This window comes from Dendroctonus ponderosae, unplaced genomic scaffold, assembly GCF_020466585.1.
Source record: "Dendroctonus ponderosae isolate FM_Combo_2020 unplaced genomic scaffold, Dpon_F_20191213v2 Dpon_F_20191213_8, whole genome shotgun sequence".
In the NCBI taxonomy this organism is placed as follows: domain Eukaryota; kingdom Metazoa; phylum Arthropoda; class Insecta; order Coleoptera; family Curculionidae; genus Dendroctonus; species Dendroctonus ponderosae.
The window spans coordinates 6,663,617-6,679,599 of record NW_026019016.1 but is presented as its reverse complement, the minus strand read 5'-3'; the positions used below and the strand labels follow the sequence as shown (position 1 = coordinate 6,679,599).

Sequence of the window (15,983 nt, the reverse complement as noted above, 5' to 3'; positions counted from 1 at the left end):
ATCTCCGCTATTTGAACCTAAGTTTCACTTATATTTCAAACACTTGAGGTTGCCGTTTAATTGTGCTGTTAATTAACTGTGAAACACGAACTAAAGCCCAGAAGAACTAGCTAAATAGCATAATTAAAATGACTATGAATGTGAACATCATGAGTTCAGGTGATCTGTGATGAAAATGACTTTCTTGAAACTTTATTCCCGGGTTCATATCCCATATTTTTTGCTTTGTTTTTGAGTCTATAATTTAAAATAATACTTACACTTTTCAATATGTTTCTATCTGTTTAAAGGCTTGCAAAAGTTGAGTAGAACTAAACAAAATAAGTCACAATGGCATCTAATTAAAATAAGTGCCTAGTTTTACTGGTTAAAGTGTAGTTAAAATTTAGCCGCCAGTGGGCGTTGGACTTTAAACTCGCTTAATCACTAACTGACGTCACAATGGAAACAACCGCGATTAAACAACCGCATTTTACTTGTTCGTTATCGTATGCTTTCAAGTGGCAGTTTTCATCAATTCATATTTTCATATTCTCACGGTCATATTTTCACGTGTTTCAACATTCTATTAGTTAAAAATTTTGTTCAAATTGATCCTATGTTGTGATTAATAGCTTTCCGATGCTTTAAGTATTCTTTTAAATGCTGTTTCTAATGATCAGTTACGTGTGTGCTTTCAAATAGCTTCCTTTAGCTGACACCTTTTATTTTTGGCTATTTTTATTTATTATAACTTATGATTCGTGTTATGTCCTTTATTCGAATTATAAATATTTTTCGATGCAACGGCGAAAATCCGTTTTTCGAAATCTAGACTGATTGACACCCTCGACTTCGTCTCGGGTGTCAAACGCCACCGTCGGTGGGAAAACGACACTTTTCGCCCCGTATCGAAAACTACTATGACGGTTGGTTGCCAACGCTGGGCAATCACAACAGAGATTGCAATCTCTGTGATCTGTAGTGTCAATGTCACTGTCACCATGGCAAAAGAATTCCTGCCGAAAAGATAACCTTTGAATAACAGCATTATCATTAAAATTATCAGTAAATTAATCATCCCGGCGGGAAGAGTCGATAAATTAATCAAGTGCATTGATATGCAAGTTTATTAAAGCAAATCCGTTCTGTATATTTCCTCATTGTTTTGATCGTCTAATTTGCTAGGGTAAGTGAACTGTTCAGTGTCTTTGTTAGCTACAACAACTGCAGACCTTTCAGGATGTTTTCGAATGGGATTTCCTGTAACCTGCCCTTTAGTTGTATGAGTGTTACTAGAGATTCTGCATCTGATGAACTACTTCCCGCGAGAATGGCTCGCGAGCCTGTGTTGCTGAATGTTTATGATATGTATAAAATTAATGAATACACCTCTAATATCGGCCTAGGAGTGTTCCACTCAGGTAAAATACTCATATAAAGTGTAAAATAATAAAAGACAAACGTAACATGCATTTTGTAACTTTCTTGTTATACGTACGTTAAACTGGCATTGGCTAAATAAACTGGGTAGCACTAAATAAGTTTTCCTAGAAAAATCATCATAGTTTTCGTTAGCACGTACTTTTTCATTAGCAAAGATTGGTTTCAGGGGTAGAAATCTATAACAGCGAATATGCGTATGGTGGTCACCAATATCCTTTCACCGGTATATTTGAAATTAACCCTAGAGACGAAAAAGAATTAGGAGATCAATTTAGATTTAGGTAAGTGATGCAGACCGTCGGTTGAACCCCACAGAGCAAATCTTGCGGTTTTCTTCAATTTATTGTTAAGCGATTATAACGCTTAATAGTATTATAATAGCTAATATACGGGGTTGTAACAACTTATTCCTTTATCAGACAGACAGTGCAAATTGGTTACACGGATTTCACTGAAGAGGAAGTTAGAAGAATTGTTAGTGAATTAGGAAAGGAATTTCGAGGAGATAGATATCACTTAATGAATAACAACTGCAATCATTTTTCAGGATCATTTACAAAGGTAAATACCCCTATAGATAATCACTAACCATTGAGTCGAATAGAGTTAATATACAGAAAAACCTGCAGGTATTCCGAAGGTTGAAGTTGTATTTTCAATGTAGGTGCTTTGTTGTAATTGTAATTATTATGCGTGAAGTGTTCAGGTACTTAGATGCCTATACTTTTATTTTAATTGAGAATTTGGCTACTAACGACCTTTTTACTTTTACTTACAAAGCATGCATACTTTGCAGAAGTTTATAGACATCGGGCCTAATAATGACCTAATCTGTCGAATGCTCTTGACCCAAAAGTAAAACAGTTTAGTAGGTGTACCAAAATTCCGGTTTGCTTCAAAACTTCGTAGATTGTGCGACATGTGTTTTCACAATGTTGAAGTCCCTATTACATATTCTCTAGATTGTAAGCGGACAAGATATTCCTCCGTGGGTCAACCGCCTAGCATACTTTAGCAGTTGGGTGCCATTTCTTGAGCGCTGCCTACCCAAAGAATGGCTAACTCCAATGGCACTGCAACATTCATTAAGTTGTAGACAGGATTCGACTTGTTCAGAGGCCTCAACACCTTATTAACATGCCAAACTTTAAAGTTGCAAGGATATCGTTTGATCTGTGAATACGGCCTTAGAAAAATTTGATTTGTGGTTTGACAATAACGCATTGATTCAGTCATCTGTTCTTACTTTTACAATCAATTGTATATGCAGAAACAGTGCTAATAAATTTGAATGTTCCTAGACTTTAACATTTTGTTTCGATGCAATTTATTAGTCGAATATCAATTGCGTAAAAACTGTCAAACCATATCAAATAATTTTCAAATCGCAAGCAAAATATGTCCGAACACATTGTATTTGTGATACTTACCCGCATGTATAATTCCAGTGTTCTCTAAACAAACTCTCTTCCTCTATAGTTCCGTATGCATTTACTTGCCATGTGTGGCATATAATGTGAAGTGCGGACAAATTTTACTTTCTTTATCTATTTATTAATGGGTTACAATTATCTACTCACTTTTAAAGTACAATGACATGTAATATAGAGAGATTCTATGAAGTATAAGATGTTAAAGATTTATTTAGCTGGTCGGAAAATGAGATGACTATTGCCAATTTGCGAGCCTTTACCTGTAAAGGGATAAATATATCTACAAGTTATGAGATGGTTCAATGGTTCAATCAAACCCTTCGATCAGCACGTTTTTTCATAAATCTCATTTTCTGACTAACACCATAATGTTCAAATGATGAAAGTAAGGGTAATAGTGGTCTCCAATAATTGAGCACAACGATAAATAAATACGGAATGTGGAAGAAGTAATTGATATTATGATTCTATCTCTACGGGAATGAATTACTGTTTGCATAAGTGGCCTATTTTGTGTATTTTCCTATTATCTTCTGTTACAATTCGTTTTGCGTAACTGTGTGTGTGCTTTTTTATACTTACGAACATATATTTATCGTTCATAGTGCTTCAGTCTTTTGCGTTTATATTTGTGAGTATTTCTTATGTGTTGTGCAATATAGTGCAACTAATTTATTTAAAATGACACTAGACAATGTTTTTTCCCTATCAGACTGGCCAGGAAGCATAATAAGTGGGTCTATGCAATTATCAGTTATTAAATCGCCTAAAACCAACAATTTTAGAGCAGCATAATCCAAGACTGCCCAATTCAGTGATCGATTGATTTTTGAGAAGCTATGTGAAGCTGGAATTAATGGAGTTGAAACATGGATTATTTGTAATTATTGTTGTCAACTGAATAGTATATTATCAAATAGTTTATACCCAGTGAATGTTTTGAAAAAATGCCCCAACAGCACATAGTACAAATCAAATAACTTTGAGCAACCTGTAATGGAAGCTGATGGTGATTAGAAGATTGACAAACATAAGGAGTTTGAAAATGTCTGTTAAATTCTTCACTTGTTATAAAACCATGATTTATCTACAGGTTGAAGCAGGTCTGAATAATGTACGCATTGTGCCAATCCAATCAGACACAGTAAAACCAATTTAAAAATTCAAAGAACATTGCAGTTTATATATTAATTTTCGCCCAGAAAGCTCACCCAGTGATAACAGTATTCGTAAATTTTTAGGTCATTAACATGATATTCTCAGTGTTAAGTTTAGGCATATGTGGCACCCATTGCACAACATTACCATGACTGATGTAAAGTAATTTTGCGGTTTGGAACAGGATCATTAAATTTTATATATTTTTTAAGTGAGGTACATTATATTAATTAATAATTGCGCTGTTTTGATATTTTGTATGATTAATTTATTAATAAAATGATATATCACATCAGACACAGGTTTTACTTAACAAAATAGTAGTATTAAGGGGATTAAATCTAAAGAGTAAGTAAAAGGTATCGAAGATAATTCCCTACATGTTTAAAATCAGAATTATTATTTCTGAATCTCAAATATCAAGACACTGTTGCAGATTTTTAAATAATGATTCAATATTTCAGACAAATTTGCAGGTGACTAATGTCCAGTTCGTATATCTATGGGATTTACAAATTCTAAAAATTGATCAGTTTAATGTGTAACAGAAGAAGACAATCTGATCTAGCATTTATTAAGAAAAAATGTCTGACTGCCCCTGAAATGAATTTTTCAGGGGCAATCAAGCATATTTTGATGATGCAACTGAGTTCATCGTCTTTGGGCAAGTGGTGAATTCTTGAGTATCTTTGTATACAAATTACCAAAAGTTTTAATTTGGTCGCTGGAATATCGCTTTGTAAAATCTTGTGACGTTCATAAAAATTTTGGGGAAAAATTGTCTCCTTGCGATCTATGAGCCCTAACAACTATATGTTCGGACGATGCTCAATGAGTAGAAAATAAACCATTTATATTTACTTTAAATATATTTTTTGTTTCTTCTTCTGAAAATTGAATTGATTGGCCATTTACGCAGCATAGAGGCTTTTTCTCTGTAGCGAATATGTAACAAACTTACTGACTAATAAATATACGGACGCATTAACATCACCTTCCGGCTTTTATACGTTTTGTCTTTGAGTCAACTAGAGTCTGGCAATATTCGGGGGTGAGCGAATTCCAAATTTCAGTGTTTTTTTCCCTTAATCCCGGAACTGTTCGCTGAGGATCGTTACGCAATGATTTCTTCATTTGATGCCGTAAAGTTTCAATAACAGTCAAGTCCGGACTGCTTGAGAGCCACTATAAAACTTTGAAATTATGATCTTCAAACCACTTTTGGTCGTTTTAGCTGTGTGTAACAGCTCACCATCCAGTTCAAATATGCAATTTTTAATTCCAAGATATTGTTCCACAGTTGGAATTGAACTTGGATAAAATTTGTTGGTACTTTTTTGCATTTACAGTTCGACCAAAAAGCTCATATTTGCCACCTCTTATCTCTATCGTTCTGATTTATATGCTAAATCGACAAGTAATGCCATGAATAAATGAATTTGAAATTTCAAAGCCACTAAAAGCTGTTAGCGACTATCGTACGGGTTAAAAGTAGTGAACTTAGTAATGCTCTCAAAGGTATGAAAGTGGCACAAGGCATTATTAAAAAGAACTTATTTAAACTTTATTAAAAAGTTGGATCAGATCCAATATATTACAAGTTTTGTGGAGTAATTATAAATATACTCTAGGGGGTGGAAGGATACTACCCATATAAAAGTAAATGCTAAGTTGGTAAGGTAATTAAAAACACCCTGCATATTCGTGTTTGGTTGTTTTATTTGAGGAAAGTACAACGAGTTGTGCTGTTGAAATGTCCACAAACTGTATTATGCACTTTATTTGCTATTAATGCTCGAACGGCTGTCCCTGGTGCTGGCCGAACGGCGCCTTTTGGCCTCCTCTTTCTTCGCTTTGGATTCCTTCTTCCGCTGTGCCAATAACTTGGCATAGTTATCAGCTTCCTCCTTGCGTTTGAGGCACCTCTTCTTCTTCAGGGCCAAACGATGACGCTTCCTCTGCACAACCACCGGAGTCACCAAACGCTGAATCTTGGGAGCCTTGTAGCGCTGCTTCTTGCCCTCCTTCAATGGAAGTGGGCGCTTGACAACGTATTGTCTTACATCGTCGTCCTTGTTCAAGTTGAACAGCTTACGAATATGGGAGGCTCGTTTCGGCCCAAGTCGACGGGGCACCGTGGTGTCGGTGAGTCCAGGGATTTCCTGCTCCCCTTTACGTACCACAACCAGGGCGATCACGGCCAAATTGCCGTCCACAATGCATCCACGGACTGATTTCCTTTTGCGCTCACCTTGTCGTCTGGGTCTGTAGCATGAGTGCCCTGTCGACAACAACAATCGGACACGACTGTTCGTGAGGACCCCCTGTTTCATGGGGAAACCTTGCTTGTCGTTTCCCCCAGAGATCTTTAGGACATAGCCTTTCCATTCATCGCCTAATGGGTCAGCTTCCACCTCTTGTCCCATACGCTTTTCGTAGAAGATACGAATTTTATGTTCATCTACTACTTCGAAAAGCTTCTGACATCCTGTAGCAGGATACGATACGTTCAGTTTCATCTTTAACTACAGAAAAACTCACAATCAAATGGTAGTTAAAAACCACATGGACAGCCCAACTCCATGATTTAACCAAAAAAACCAAAGCGGTCTATGAACCAAACTAACCTGCCAAACCAGCGTTACCAACCCAAAAGTTGATAGAGCAGAAGAATAGATCAACGCAAGACAGTTCAGGTACACGAATTTAGAGTCACAACACCGGGCGGTCGATTTGATTGAATTTATTTTCACCTTTTAAACCTGCTGGCACATTTGACTAAAAAATCCACATATAAATGGGTCCGCAAAGGTTTCGTTTTCGAAATATAGAGCGTCAAACTGCACTTAAATGCAAAACTATAAATTTATTATTAAAAAGCTGTTAAGGAGGCGAGTGCTGCAACAAAATGTAATTTATAATTTTTCACAGGAAATGCGTGAAGATTGTCAGTATTTTAAAGTAAAACTTTAGATAATAATGCGCTTTTTGCGTCGAAAGAATTGCGTGAGAAGAACTTTGTTAAAACTGGAAGGACCTGACTTTTAATGAAACTTTAAAAATCTCCAGAACGATGAGGATCCAAAATTTCAAAATCAATTTCCTCAAATCTTCTTACTAATATAATTTTCAAGTACCTTTATGAAAATATTAACCAAGACTCATGAAATAACCGGCTTGATAGCACATAATATCTGCAAACAGCAATCGTCTACGCAAGAAGGGTTGGGAAAATTCGCCCGATTTTGTGACGTCACATGGTATTCATAACTCAAAAAATTCGGCTTGATAATGCACTCTGATGCAGTAACCTCAAAGTCCAGTTTGTTTATCTAAACAAAACAGCAAAATAATTAAGAACCTTTTCAACTTTCTCAAAGTCCTTTAGTTAATTTCTTTAAGTATTAACAAGAGAAGCTAATGATGTCGGGATCTTCGGACGTAAATCTAAAGCAAAGTTTGAGGAAATTGGAATATCCATTATGCGCACACGAAGCGTTGAAAAAAATAGGTATTGTACCTATAAGTTAATTTTTATCACATAAATTCTCATTGATAATAAAGTTAGGACTAAATGTAACTAATTGGGTGGTTTTTTAGTTGAGTTATTGACTGCTCGGGTTACGAACATTAAAAACATGGATCTTTCACTTGATTTAATGGCAGAATTTGTATTCTTCGAAGTCGATAGACGTGGAAATAAGAGACCAACTGGTCTATCACCTTTAGTGGAACTTCAGTTGTTGGAAATCCTTTTTGAGTTCCTAAATAACACTCAAAGCGAAGTCACTCGGAACACTTTGTTTTTTAATTTATTCAGTGCCATCACGATAAATATGCGTGTGGGAATTTTGGGTAAACTAGTTTCATTAGCTATAGGAATACCAAGTTCGATAATTTTAATTTCCGCTAGTACCTGGATGCAACAAATAGGTGCGTATTACATATTTATAGTTTGCGTATTGGTGCCGGCAGTTCCTAACTCGAAACCCTTTACTATCGTCCATTAAACACGGACTTGTGCCGGTTGTACTTACCTTCCAACGTTTCGTCGTCAACTAGTCATGCAAATGTGTAATAAATCTATCGATAAAAGTTTAATAACTGCAATTAAATGACCAACATCAATCGAAATCGTTGAAATAACCTCAAAATGTCAACGTCGCAAGCTTATTCAATGGAGTTTCCATTCGAATGGGAGGCGTCGGACCAATAGGAACAGGGAATCACAGGGATGTCCCGAGGAATGCGCTACTACGTCAAATTCCATCAATGCCGTAGTAAAAATTCTTGAAATATTTGTCAATGTTGCTCAAGAATGCGCTGATCCGATTCTTGAAATTTTTGGCATTCTTTTCTGCATTCCGAATCGGATTCCTGTTGAGAAGGGAGATGAACTATTGAAATATGATTGCTGTTTGAATGTCATATTAAGGTGGTTGTTTAGTTCTCCAGTTGGGTCTTAAGCCTCGCATTAAATCTGCCCTCGTAGCCCTTAAATATGATTCATTAAATATAAAATCGCACAACATTCGAACGATTCACTTTAAGTAAGAGAACATAAAATTAGAGCCAATAATTTTAAAAAGTGCACATAAATAAAACCGGGCTTTACACATTTCAGATGTAATTGTTCCAGATGTTTTTCCTGCAAGTTGCAAAACCAAAACTAAGAGCGAGATCATGAAAGTCTTGGTCTTGTTTTGCTTTGCTAATCACTATAAATAATTGATATATTAATTTCAAATTGTTTTTTTATTTTGAAAACGCTAGATCTAGACAATTCGAAATTTGTGCAATACTACAAAGTGAAAAATGTGCAGGTTTGAATCCAAAACATTATTGTCCAATGTGTAACTTAGGTTTTTGTAAATATCTAGTTACTTCGTTCACCTTCAGAAGAATGACGTTAATTTTGAAACACCCTATATTTCTAATTGCACTTTAAAAGAACGTGATGCGAAAAAATGCATCTACTATTAAAAAAAGCCAAGAAAGTGTAAATAAAAACCTGCGACTCCATTTCGAGCGTTTAGAATGCATACGATTAAAAGCATTTTCCAGGTAATACCTCACCGTCAAGTTGTAAGCTAGTTGAAGCTCTAGTGTTTGATTACGCTCATCTAGCGCCCAATCTGCAAGATAAGATGAAGGATTTGCCAAAAATTGCTCCTGAATTTACTGCAAACTTTTTAACGGGAGTGGCTGAAAATTATTATGTTCCTAAGAAGAATCCGATGTTTCCTCCTGAAGTTCTATTAAAGTATGCAGCTGACTGGGTACATATATTTTTTAAATTACAAACAAACACAAAAAACAAAAACAATATTTGATTATCTCCATATTCTTATGCATTTAAATTAGTTTTTTTAGCTCTAGGTAAAAATTTTTGGTATATTGAAGCAAATTTTTTGCGGAAACCGCGTTTTGTCATTGAAATCTTACCTAATCTTGAAACCTATCTTTGCGGTATAGGTAAAAACAATATATAAAAATATATGTCTTCTTTATTCGAAAATACCCGATTTCAGCATTTTATGATGCCTAACATAATGTAAATATCTTTTTATACAGGGTGGTGCAACCAAGGAAGGCTGGAAGACTACCGCTAACTGGTGTTTAATTTTGAAATTATTTTTTATGCGTTATCGGCGTCAATAGTAGCTATCCATTAAAATTATTATCGTTGTGCAGGGTGTTCCCAAAATCCGTGCCATATCAAAGTTTTTTTTAATGAAGCTCGCTGTATCGATGTATCGCAATTGGTTCTCTTATAAATGAGGATAATTTTGCTATGAGGTTTATTGGGTCAGCGGATAATGGTTTACCAGATTTGGAACGACTCAGTCTGTAAGAGAAATTGAAAAATAGGACCAGCTTCCAGTTCTCTACTACCTAATCGAGGGTGCAAATGCATTGCGTAACTCCTTTAAAATTAAAATAATGCATCAATATACGGGAAGTTCGCGTTTTTCGTAAAGGTAACTAACTTCATTTTTTTAATGGAACACCCCATATTTTAGTACTCTGTCTTGAAGGACTTTTAAGCTTTCAGAAAGTGGTCATTTGTCAATACATTCGATCACATGTTTCGGAGTAAGTCGGTTACAAAGTCAAATTTTTGCCATTTGAATTAGCGCCATTAAACTTTGTTGCGAAATTCAACAATTAAGCCAACAAATTAATGTACTTAACAGGTAAATCAAGTATGTAATGATGGTATAATTAAGAATGATATCCAAATGGTGAAAGAAAACCGAAAGTTTATTGGATAGATTTGAAGAAGCAAGAAATGTTGCATTTAAGAAACGAACAATAATTAATAAAACAGTAACAAATGAAAACGAGCCCCAGATCTTATTAATTATTTAAACTTAAAAATGAATTTAATTTTATTACAACAAATAACTACAACGTACTGAAACTAACAAATAAGGCCAATGAACATTACATGTGTATTACAGCCTAAAAATATTTTACTGTTATTTGTAGGTGTTCGATGCTTTAAAATTTTTTTAAATTTGTCTCAAGTTTGTACTGAAATAGTTCGAAAACTACATTGATTAGTAAAGAAAAGTACATTGATTTACCAATTTACTAAGAAACGTGGGATTCAATATATTGACAAATCAGCATTTTCTGAAAGCGTGTTCAAAGAACATTAAAATAGCAGACTAATGTATGGGGTGTTCACTTAAAATAATAAGTTATATTTATGTAAAAACTCGATCTCCCGGTTTATTGGTGCATTATTTGGAAAAAGTCGCACTGTGGTTTATACCCCCCAGATAAATGATATTGGACAGAAGCTTCTTGTACAAGTACAGTGCTGTTCCAAATGTGACCCTGTTTTCAATTTAAAATATCTATCTGGTAAACTGTTAACTGCAAACTCAATAAAGCTTATATTAAAATTATCCTTATTTGTAAGAAAACCAATTGCGACATATTGATAAAGGGCGTTCCATTAAAAAGACAAGTTGGCCACCGATTTTTGGAAACATCATCGTGTAACTCAAATTATTTTAATAGATTGATGCTAATATCACAACAAAAACATTAATTACACACCAGTTAGCCATAATCTTCCACTCCGTCTTGGCTGCACACAGTATATAGAATAAATGAAATAACATATGATTTTAGTTAACAGAAAATTGCACATTGTGCTTGGCACCTCAAGCGAAAGCTCCCCTTTTACCTCCAGGCGCTATTGCAATGGAAGCAACTACTCCAATAGCAGGTGGGTCTCACTGTAGATTGAAGTCAAATATGAATGAATTTTAACTTAATTAAAACATAATTTTTGCCGCGTTTTCAAAAGCTCCTCAACCACTTCTCAAGCCAACAAGTTCTCAAAAGTATGCATGTGCACACACATTATTAAAGCGATTTTGCCATGCGTTCTTAGCCAGGTTTTAGATCTCAAGCTGCTAAATGATCGATCAACAGTACAAGTCGTGCACGGTAAAGCGACAAAAGTTATTCAAGCTTTTCTCGTTTGGGAGAATAAAATGCCTCATTTATATCACTCATCACTGTGTCCTGTTGGCTTCGAAAAGTTTGATGTAAATTTTAAAATTTAGTTTTTGAGTTTGTACGAGGTATTCTTGAGCTTGAGGCTTGAGAAACTTCGAACTTGAAAGCTGCGTCATATTTGCGTCGATTTTGCAACTCAAAAAAAAAACGCAAATCTAAAACGTCTTGTAATCAAGACATTTTTGAGAAAACTGCCATCACTTTCTTATCGATGGTTCACTTACTAAAAAGACCATTTAGTTTTCTCTGGAATGGTGTAAAAATGAGCGTTCTTGCTCATTTTGCTTCCGAGAAATGAGCAAAAGCGGGACGGAAAACATGACATTTTGGCATAATCTTGTACCGAAGTATCTGATATTTGATTTCCGCTTTCTGGGTCAAAACTGCCCGAATTTCCAATCCAATATACCAGCACCTGCATCTGCTATTTTTTGTCCCTTCTGTATAAGATACGGAATTTTCTATAATCGCCACAAAGGCGGAACATTTGTATGTACTTCTGTCACATTATTAGTTAGTAGCGCGACCACAGAGAAATCGTTTTCCGCTCTTAAAAAGCTCAAAAGTTGTTGGTTATCGAGCAGACAAAAAAGTAGGATTGGATTAAAACTCGACGCATAATAAGATACAATTTATTTTTAAAAGACTTACTATTTTAACTGAATTGAAACCTGTCCTCACTAGACCTCGAGTACCTGACTCTCAGCTCTTTGGTTCCCCTACTCAAATATAGGGATTTTTTTCCAATTTTTCCCTATTGGTTTATTGTCGTTGTTTGTCTGTTTTTTGTTAATTGTTGTCGTTTTAGGATTACTGCGGTGGTGTATTTTAGCTCCGATCTATGAGCAGGATCAAGACGTTTACACAAAACTCTACTTGGCACTTTTAAATAGTATTGCCGAAATACCGACCGCAAACGCTCCGAGAGTTATAAATGTGCAACATTTGACGGCAACTGTTAATCTATTGCATAATTACGTTAAAACTAGAGAGTCTAATGTGAGTGTTCTGGTTGATCCAGCTCTACAATTAGCCCTCGATAGATTTGGGCAGGCAATACAAGTTGCATTGAGTGTTAATGCGATTTACGGTCATTTAAACGAACTGTTTAATAGTTTGCAGAAGCTACCGTTTAATAAGTTGATCAGCATTGTTTTGAATAAGTATAAATTGAGTAAAAGTACGCCTATTATTATTGTTTAGTAGGTAGTTAAAATGAATTAGGAGATTTGTTATCTCTGTTTTTTGTATTTTACGCTATCGACCTTAATTCGGTTTGATAAACTGACCGTAACGATGTATTATTTATATTGCCTTCCATTTTGCTGCTCATCTTTAAATTGTAATGAATAAAAATTGATTTTCAYAGTTATTAAAGTGTTTAATACTCACTTATTTCCCTACCATTGGTTCACTTTGACGTGGTTTATTTTTTCAGAAGGAATATGAGACAAAAAAATTAAGCCTGGGTTCCTTCGCCTCTGGAATAAATTTCTTGATATATAACAGCTGGACGCTCTAATGAAATGAAATTTCGAAATGATCGTATAGGCTTGTGCCTGGAAACTTGAATTTGCCTTTACCTTGTACCAAGACTTTCTTATTCGCACGCAAATTGTAAAGAATTTTACGGGATTTGTGGTTGCGCTCGATTTAACGATTTAAATTTATCTCGRTTTTAGATGCAAAAATKGGTTTATATAAATAGAATCGCGTTTTTTTCTGAATAGAATGTAGGTTTTCTTCCGGCTCCAAGACTAATTTKAAGTATTCTTAATATGAATTGCCAATTAGTTTGAGTACCTTATTAAGCTTGTTGATATATRATTGATTATCGAGTCAAAAGTTGCGCATGGAAGGAAAAACRAAATAGCKYTTTTGAATTWAATATTTATTTTGTAATACCCATCTCTTACATTTATGAACAACACATTTATATTATTTCAATACGATAACAAAAATAATTCGGTTTAACATACTTGTACATGCATGATGCAATTAAATTTTAACGTCTGGTTCAAAGCTATAAATTTGAAAAGGTATACAGATAAAGGCGTTGGCGCTACCAGGAAATACTTATTAGTGTAAATGCTAATACAAATTTCACATGTAAAGATAGAATATTTACTTATGTCCAATTAGAAGCGTCAACGTCTTTAGCTACCCCGAAGAAGACTAGAAAAAATATAAGCTAATATATGTATATTTATTCCATTTGTCCAATATAATAATATTTTTGTTATTTCTAACATTATGGCACTACTCACATGCTATATACTTTTTGCTGATTGTTTTCTCTATTATACGTTTCACATTGAATCTGTTATGCTTGTTACCATTTACTACTTATTTTAGAGGAACGCATTGCGTCGAAGGAAACTATAAGAAGATTTTCGGATATAAGCTAGTGTTGATACCTAATTATTATTAAAAATCGCTCTAACTTTTTATGGGGCTTTTTGTGAAGGCACAAGCCAAATTCTTATGCCGCGTTCAGATCTAAAGTTGAAATCGCGTAAATCCGATTTCCGATAATCCGGCGGCTAACTTTTATCGGTCTCGTGAAAGTTTTAAACTCACTTTCACTGTTTATCTTTTGCGATCAAATTATTGCAAGCGCTTTATTAGCGTTTTTTTTAGAAACCGGTTTTTGTAAATCCGACAAAAATCAAGTTTATGGGCGATTGTTATGTAATATTTGCGTCTTAAGCGTCCACTGTATACCACTGCTGATAAAAATTTAAAATTAATAACTTTTTCAGTTGGGAGATCAGAACTTTGAAAGGAGATTGTTGACTAAAAACATTGTTTTTGAGACGGGTACTTCACCAAGTTGCTAAAAATTTGGATTCTGGGCCATTTGCCAAACTTTCAGAAATTTCCTAATAAAGTGGGTTTATATTATGGGCCGGATTGAGAAATTTTTAGTTTTTCCATAGCTAATTTTTGACAAATCCGTGTTGTCCAAAGACCAATGGCTTCGATTTGGTAACTGAAAAAATACTGAAAACTCCCAGCGATATCATCATATCTCAAAGTGAGGTTTTCTTCATTTAAAGCCGCAGATTTTCTCTTTCGAGTTTTATTCTCGGCAGGCTTGAGATATTTTTGTTTTTTTCTTGACTATTCTTTTTTTACATCCGTCTGTCTATACCAACGGCCAATCGCTTCCTCTTAGTAATGGAAAACATCCAGGAAACTCTCGGAAATTTCATATTCAAGTGACTTTTTCCTCACTTCAAGTAGCCGATTTTCTCTTTCCGGGTCTTATCGGCCGCATTCAGGAATTTTTTGTTTTTCTTTAATGAATTTTTGAAAAACTCGTGCTTACAACGGTCAATCGACTCGCCTTTGTAACTGAAAAATTCCTGGAAACTTCCGGAAATTTTCTATAAAAGCGACTTGAAAGTGAAAAACCATCCATTTTTAGACCGATGCTTTTTAAGTTGATAGAACTTAGGATTATGGTCGCATTTATGAAAAATTCAGTGCCTTCAACATCCAATAATAATAATTCAATGTTAACCCAGAAATTTCGCTCGCTTTTTGTTGGTGTTTTACACTCCAAGTCGGACTATCGCATGTCGTCGCATCCTCTTCAACAAATGCCGACTAGTTTTGTAAATGTACAATAAACTCTTTAAACTTTTACTGTGTAAGATTATTAGCATTTTTTAAATGTTACTTCAGGATTGAAACAACAAGAGACAAATATATTTTTGTCAAATTGCTGCAGCATCCAGATGCAGCAACGGTTCTGTATTTAATGCTGCGTTTAAACTCAAAGTGTCTGATTGAAATACCAAAAACATATTGCTGAATCAGTTCTAACGGCTAATAAATAAAGGTATGAAGGATATTAAGCCCCGTCGGCTAATGCGAATTTTTTGTTTAATTAATATATGTTTGTAAAAGAATTATATCCCTTAATAACGCCACTTAGCTTTAGTCGGCTGAGTACAATTGAGAAATATACGAGTTTTATGTGTTAGGTTTCGATTATCAACATTAACATCATCCGAAAATCCTCCTGTTTTTGGAGAGTTTTATCAAGACGATAAGTAAGTCTTATGAAGTATTTGTATTACATTTTTTCTATAGATCAAACTAGAAACAAAACAGTAAAAATTATACTCATTATTTTTTCTAATATTTCATTAATTTCAGTTGGTTTGCTTTATTCTAGAATCTGTTGGGCTGCTGATATTCAAAACCTTTCCAAAGTTCTACTACCTGAAATTGAATTTCTATTGATTACTTGAATTGAAAATCAATTGTGATATTGTTTTGTTATAATTGATTACTGACTATTTTGCAAGTATATTTTGAAATTAAAAAAAAATTATAGTTTTCTTGAGTTTGAATATTACCGCTAACTTGCTGTTAAATGCAAAAATTGTCTACATCAGTTTCTAGCAAGTAGTTGCA

At 34.5% G+C, this 15,983-nt stretch overlaps 3 protein-coding genes across 4 annotated transcripts; 2 read left to right on the top strand and 1 right to left on the bottom strand.

The window, feature by feature from the left end:
• The first annotated feature begins 943 nt into the window (after positions 1-943).
• LOC109533202 (deubiquitinase DESI2) lies at positions 944-3,311 on the top strand. 2 transcript variants are annotated; one of them, XM_019898461.2, is made up of 5 exons: positions 944-1,168; positions 1,213-1,403; positions 1,592-1,706; positions 1,845-1,986; positions 2,388-3,311. In XM_019898461.2, exons 2-5 carry the CDS (start codon positions 1,223-1,225, stop codon positions 2,559-2,561), a joined length of 612 nt encoding a protein of 203 aa, XP_019754020.1. In that variant the 5' UTR covers positions 944-1,168; positions 1,213-1,222; the 3' UTR covers positions 2,562-3,311. The 2 variants fall into 2 exon arrangements, with proteins under 2 accessions (XP_019754020.1, XP_019754021.1); XM_019898462.2 differs by having other exon boundaries at positions 946-1,168; positions 1,222-1,403.
• Positions 3,312-5,717: 2,406 nt separating this feature from the next.
• Positions 5,718-6,672, bottom strand: LOC109533201 (40S ribosomal protein S6). Its single transcript, XM_019898460.2, has one exon. It carries the CDS (start codon positions 6,533-6,535, stop codon positions 5,795-5,797), a length of 741 nt encoding a protein of 246 aa, XP_019754019.1. The 5' UTR covers positions 6,536-6,672; the 3' UTR covers positions 5,718-5,794.
• A 639-nt stretch (positions 6,673-7,311) lies between these two features.
• LOC109533199 (integrator complex subunit 15) lies at positions 7,312-12,927 on the top strand. The gene is made up of 5 exons (XM_019898459.2): positions 7,312-7,527; positions 7,617-7,949; positions 9,081-9,295; positions 11,163-11,259; positions 12,364-12,927. The coding sequence occupies exons 1-5, from the start codon at positions 7,437-7,439 to the stop codon at positions 12,756-12,758; spliced, it is 1,131 nt and encodes a 376-aa protein (XP_019754018.1). The 5' UTR covers positions 7,312-7,436; the 3' UTR covers positions 12,759-12,927.
• The last annotated feature ends 3,056 nt before the right edge of the window (positions 12,928-15,983 follow it).

What these genes read in the sequence shown, in the direction of transcription:
- LOC109533202 (XM_019898461.2), top strand. Translation starts at nt 1,223, where the DNA reads ATGTTTTCGAATGGGATTTCCTGTAACCTGCCCTTTAGTTGTATGAGT. An exon ending in CCTAGGAGTGTTCCACTCAG is followed by an intron (nt 1,404 to 1,591) that starts GTAAAATACTCA and finishes GATTGGTTTCAG; the next exon opens with GGGTAGAAATCTATAACAGC. An exon ending in GGAGATCAATTTAGATTTAG is followed by an intron (nt 1,707 to 1,844) that starts GTAAGTGATGCA and finishes TTCCTTTATCAG; the next exon opens with ACAGACAGTGCAAATTGGTT.
- LOC109533201 (XM_019898460.2), bottom strand. Translation starts at nt 6,535, where the DNA reads ATGAAACTGAACGTATCGTATCCTGCTACAGGATGTCAGAAGCTTTTC.
- LOC109533199 (XM_019898459.2), top strand. Translation starts at nt 7,437, where the DNA reads ATGATGTCGGGATCTTCGGACGTAAATCTAAAGCAAAGTTTGAGGAAA. An exon ending in CGAAGCGTTGAAAAAAATAG is followed by an intron (nt 7,528 to 7,616) that starts GTATTGTACCTA and finishes GTGGTTTTTTAG; the next exon opens with TTGAGTTATTGACTGCTCGG. An exon ending in TACCTGGATGCAACAAATAG is followed by an intron (nt 7,950 to 9,080) that starts GTGCGTATTACA and finishes AGCATTTTCCAG; the next exon opens with GTAATACCTCACCGTCAAGT.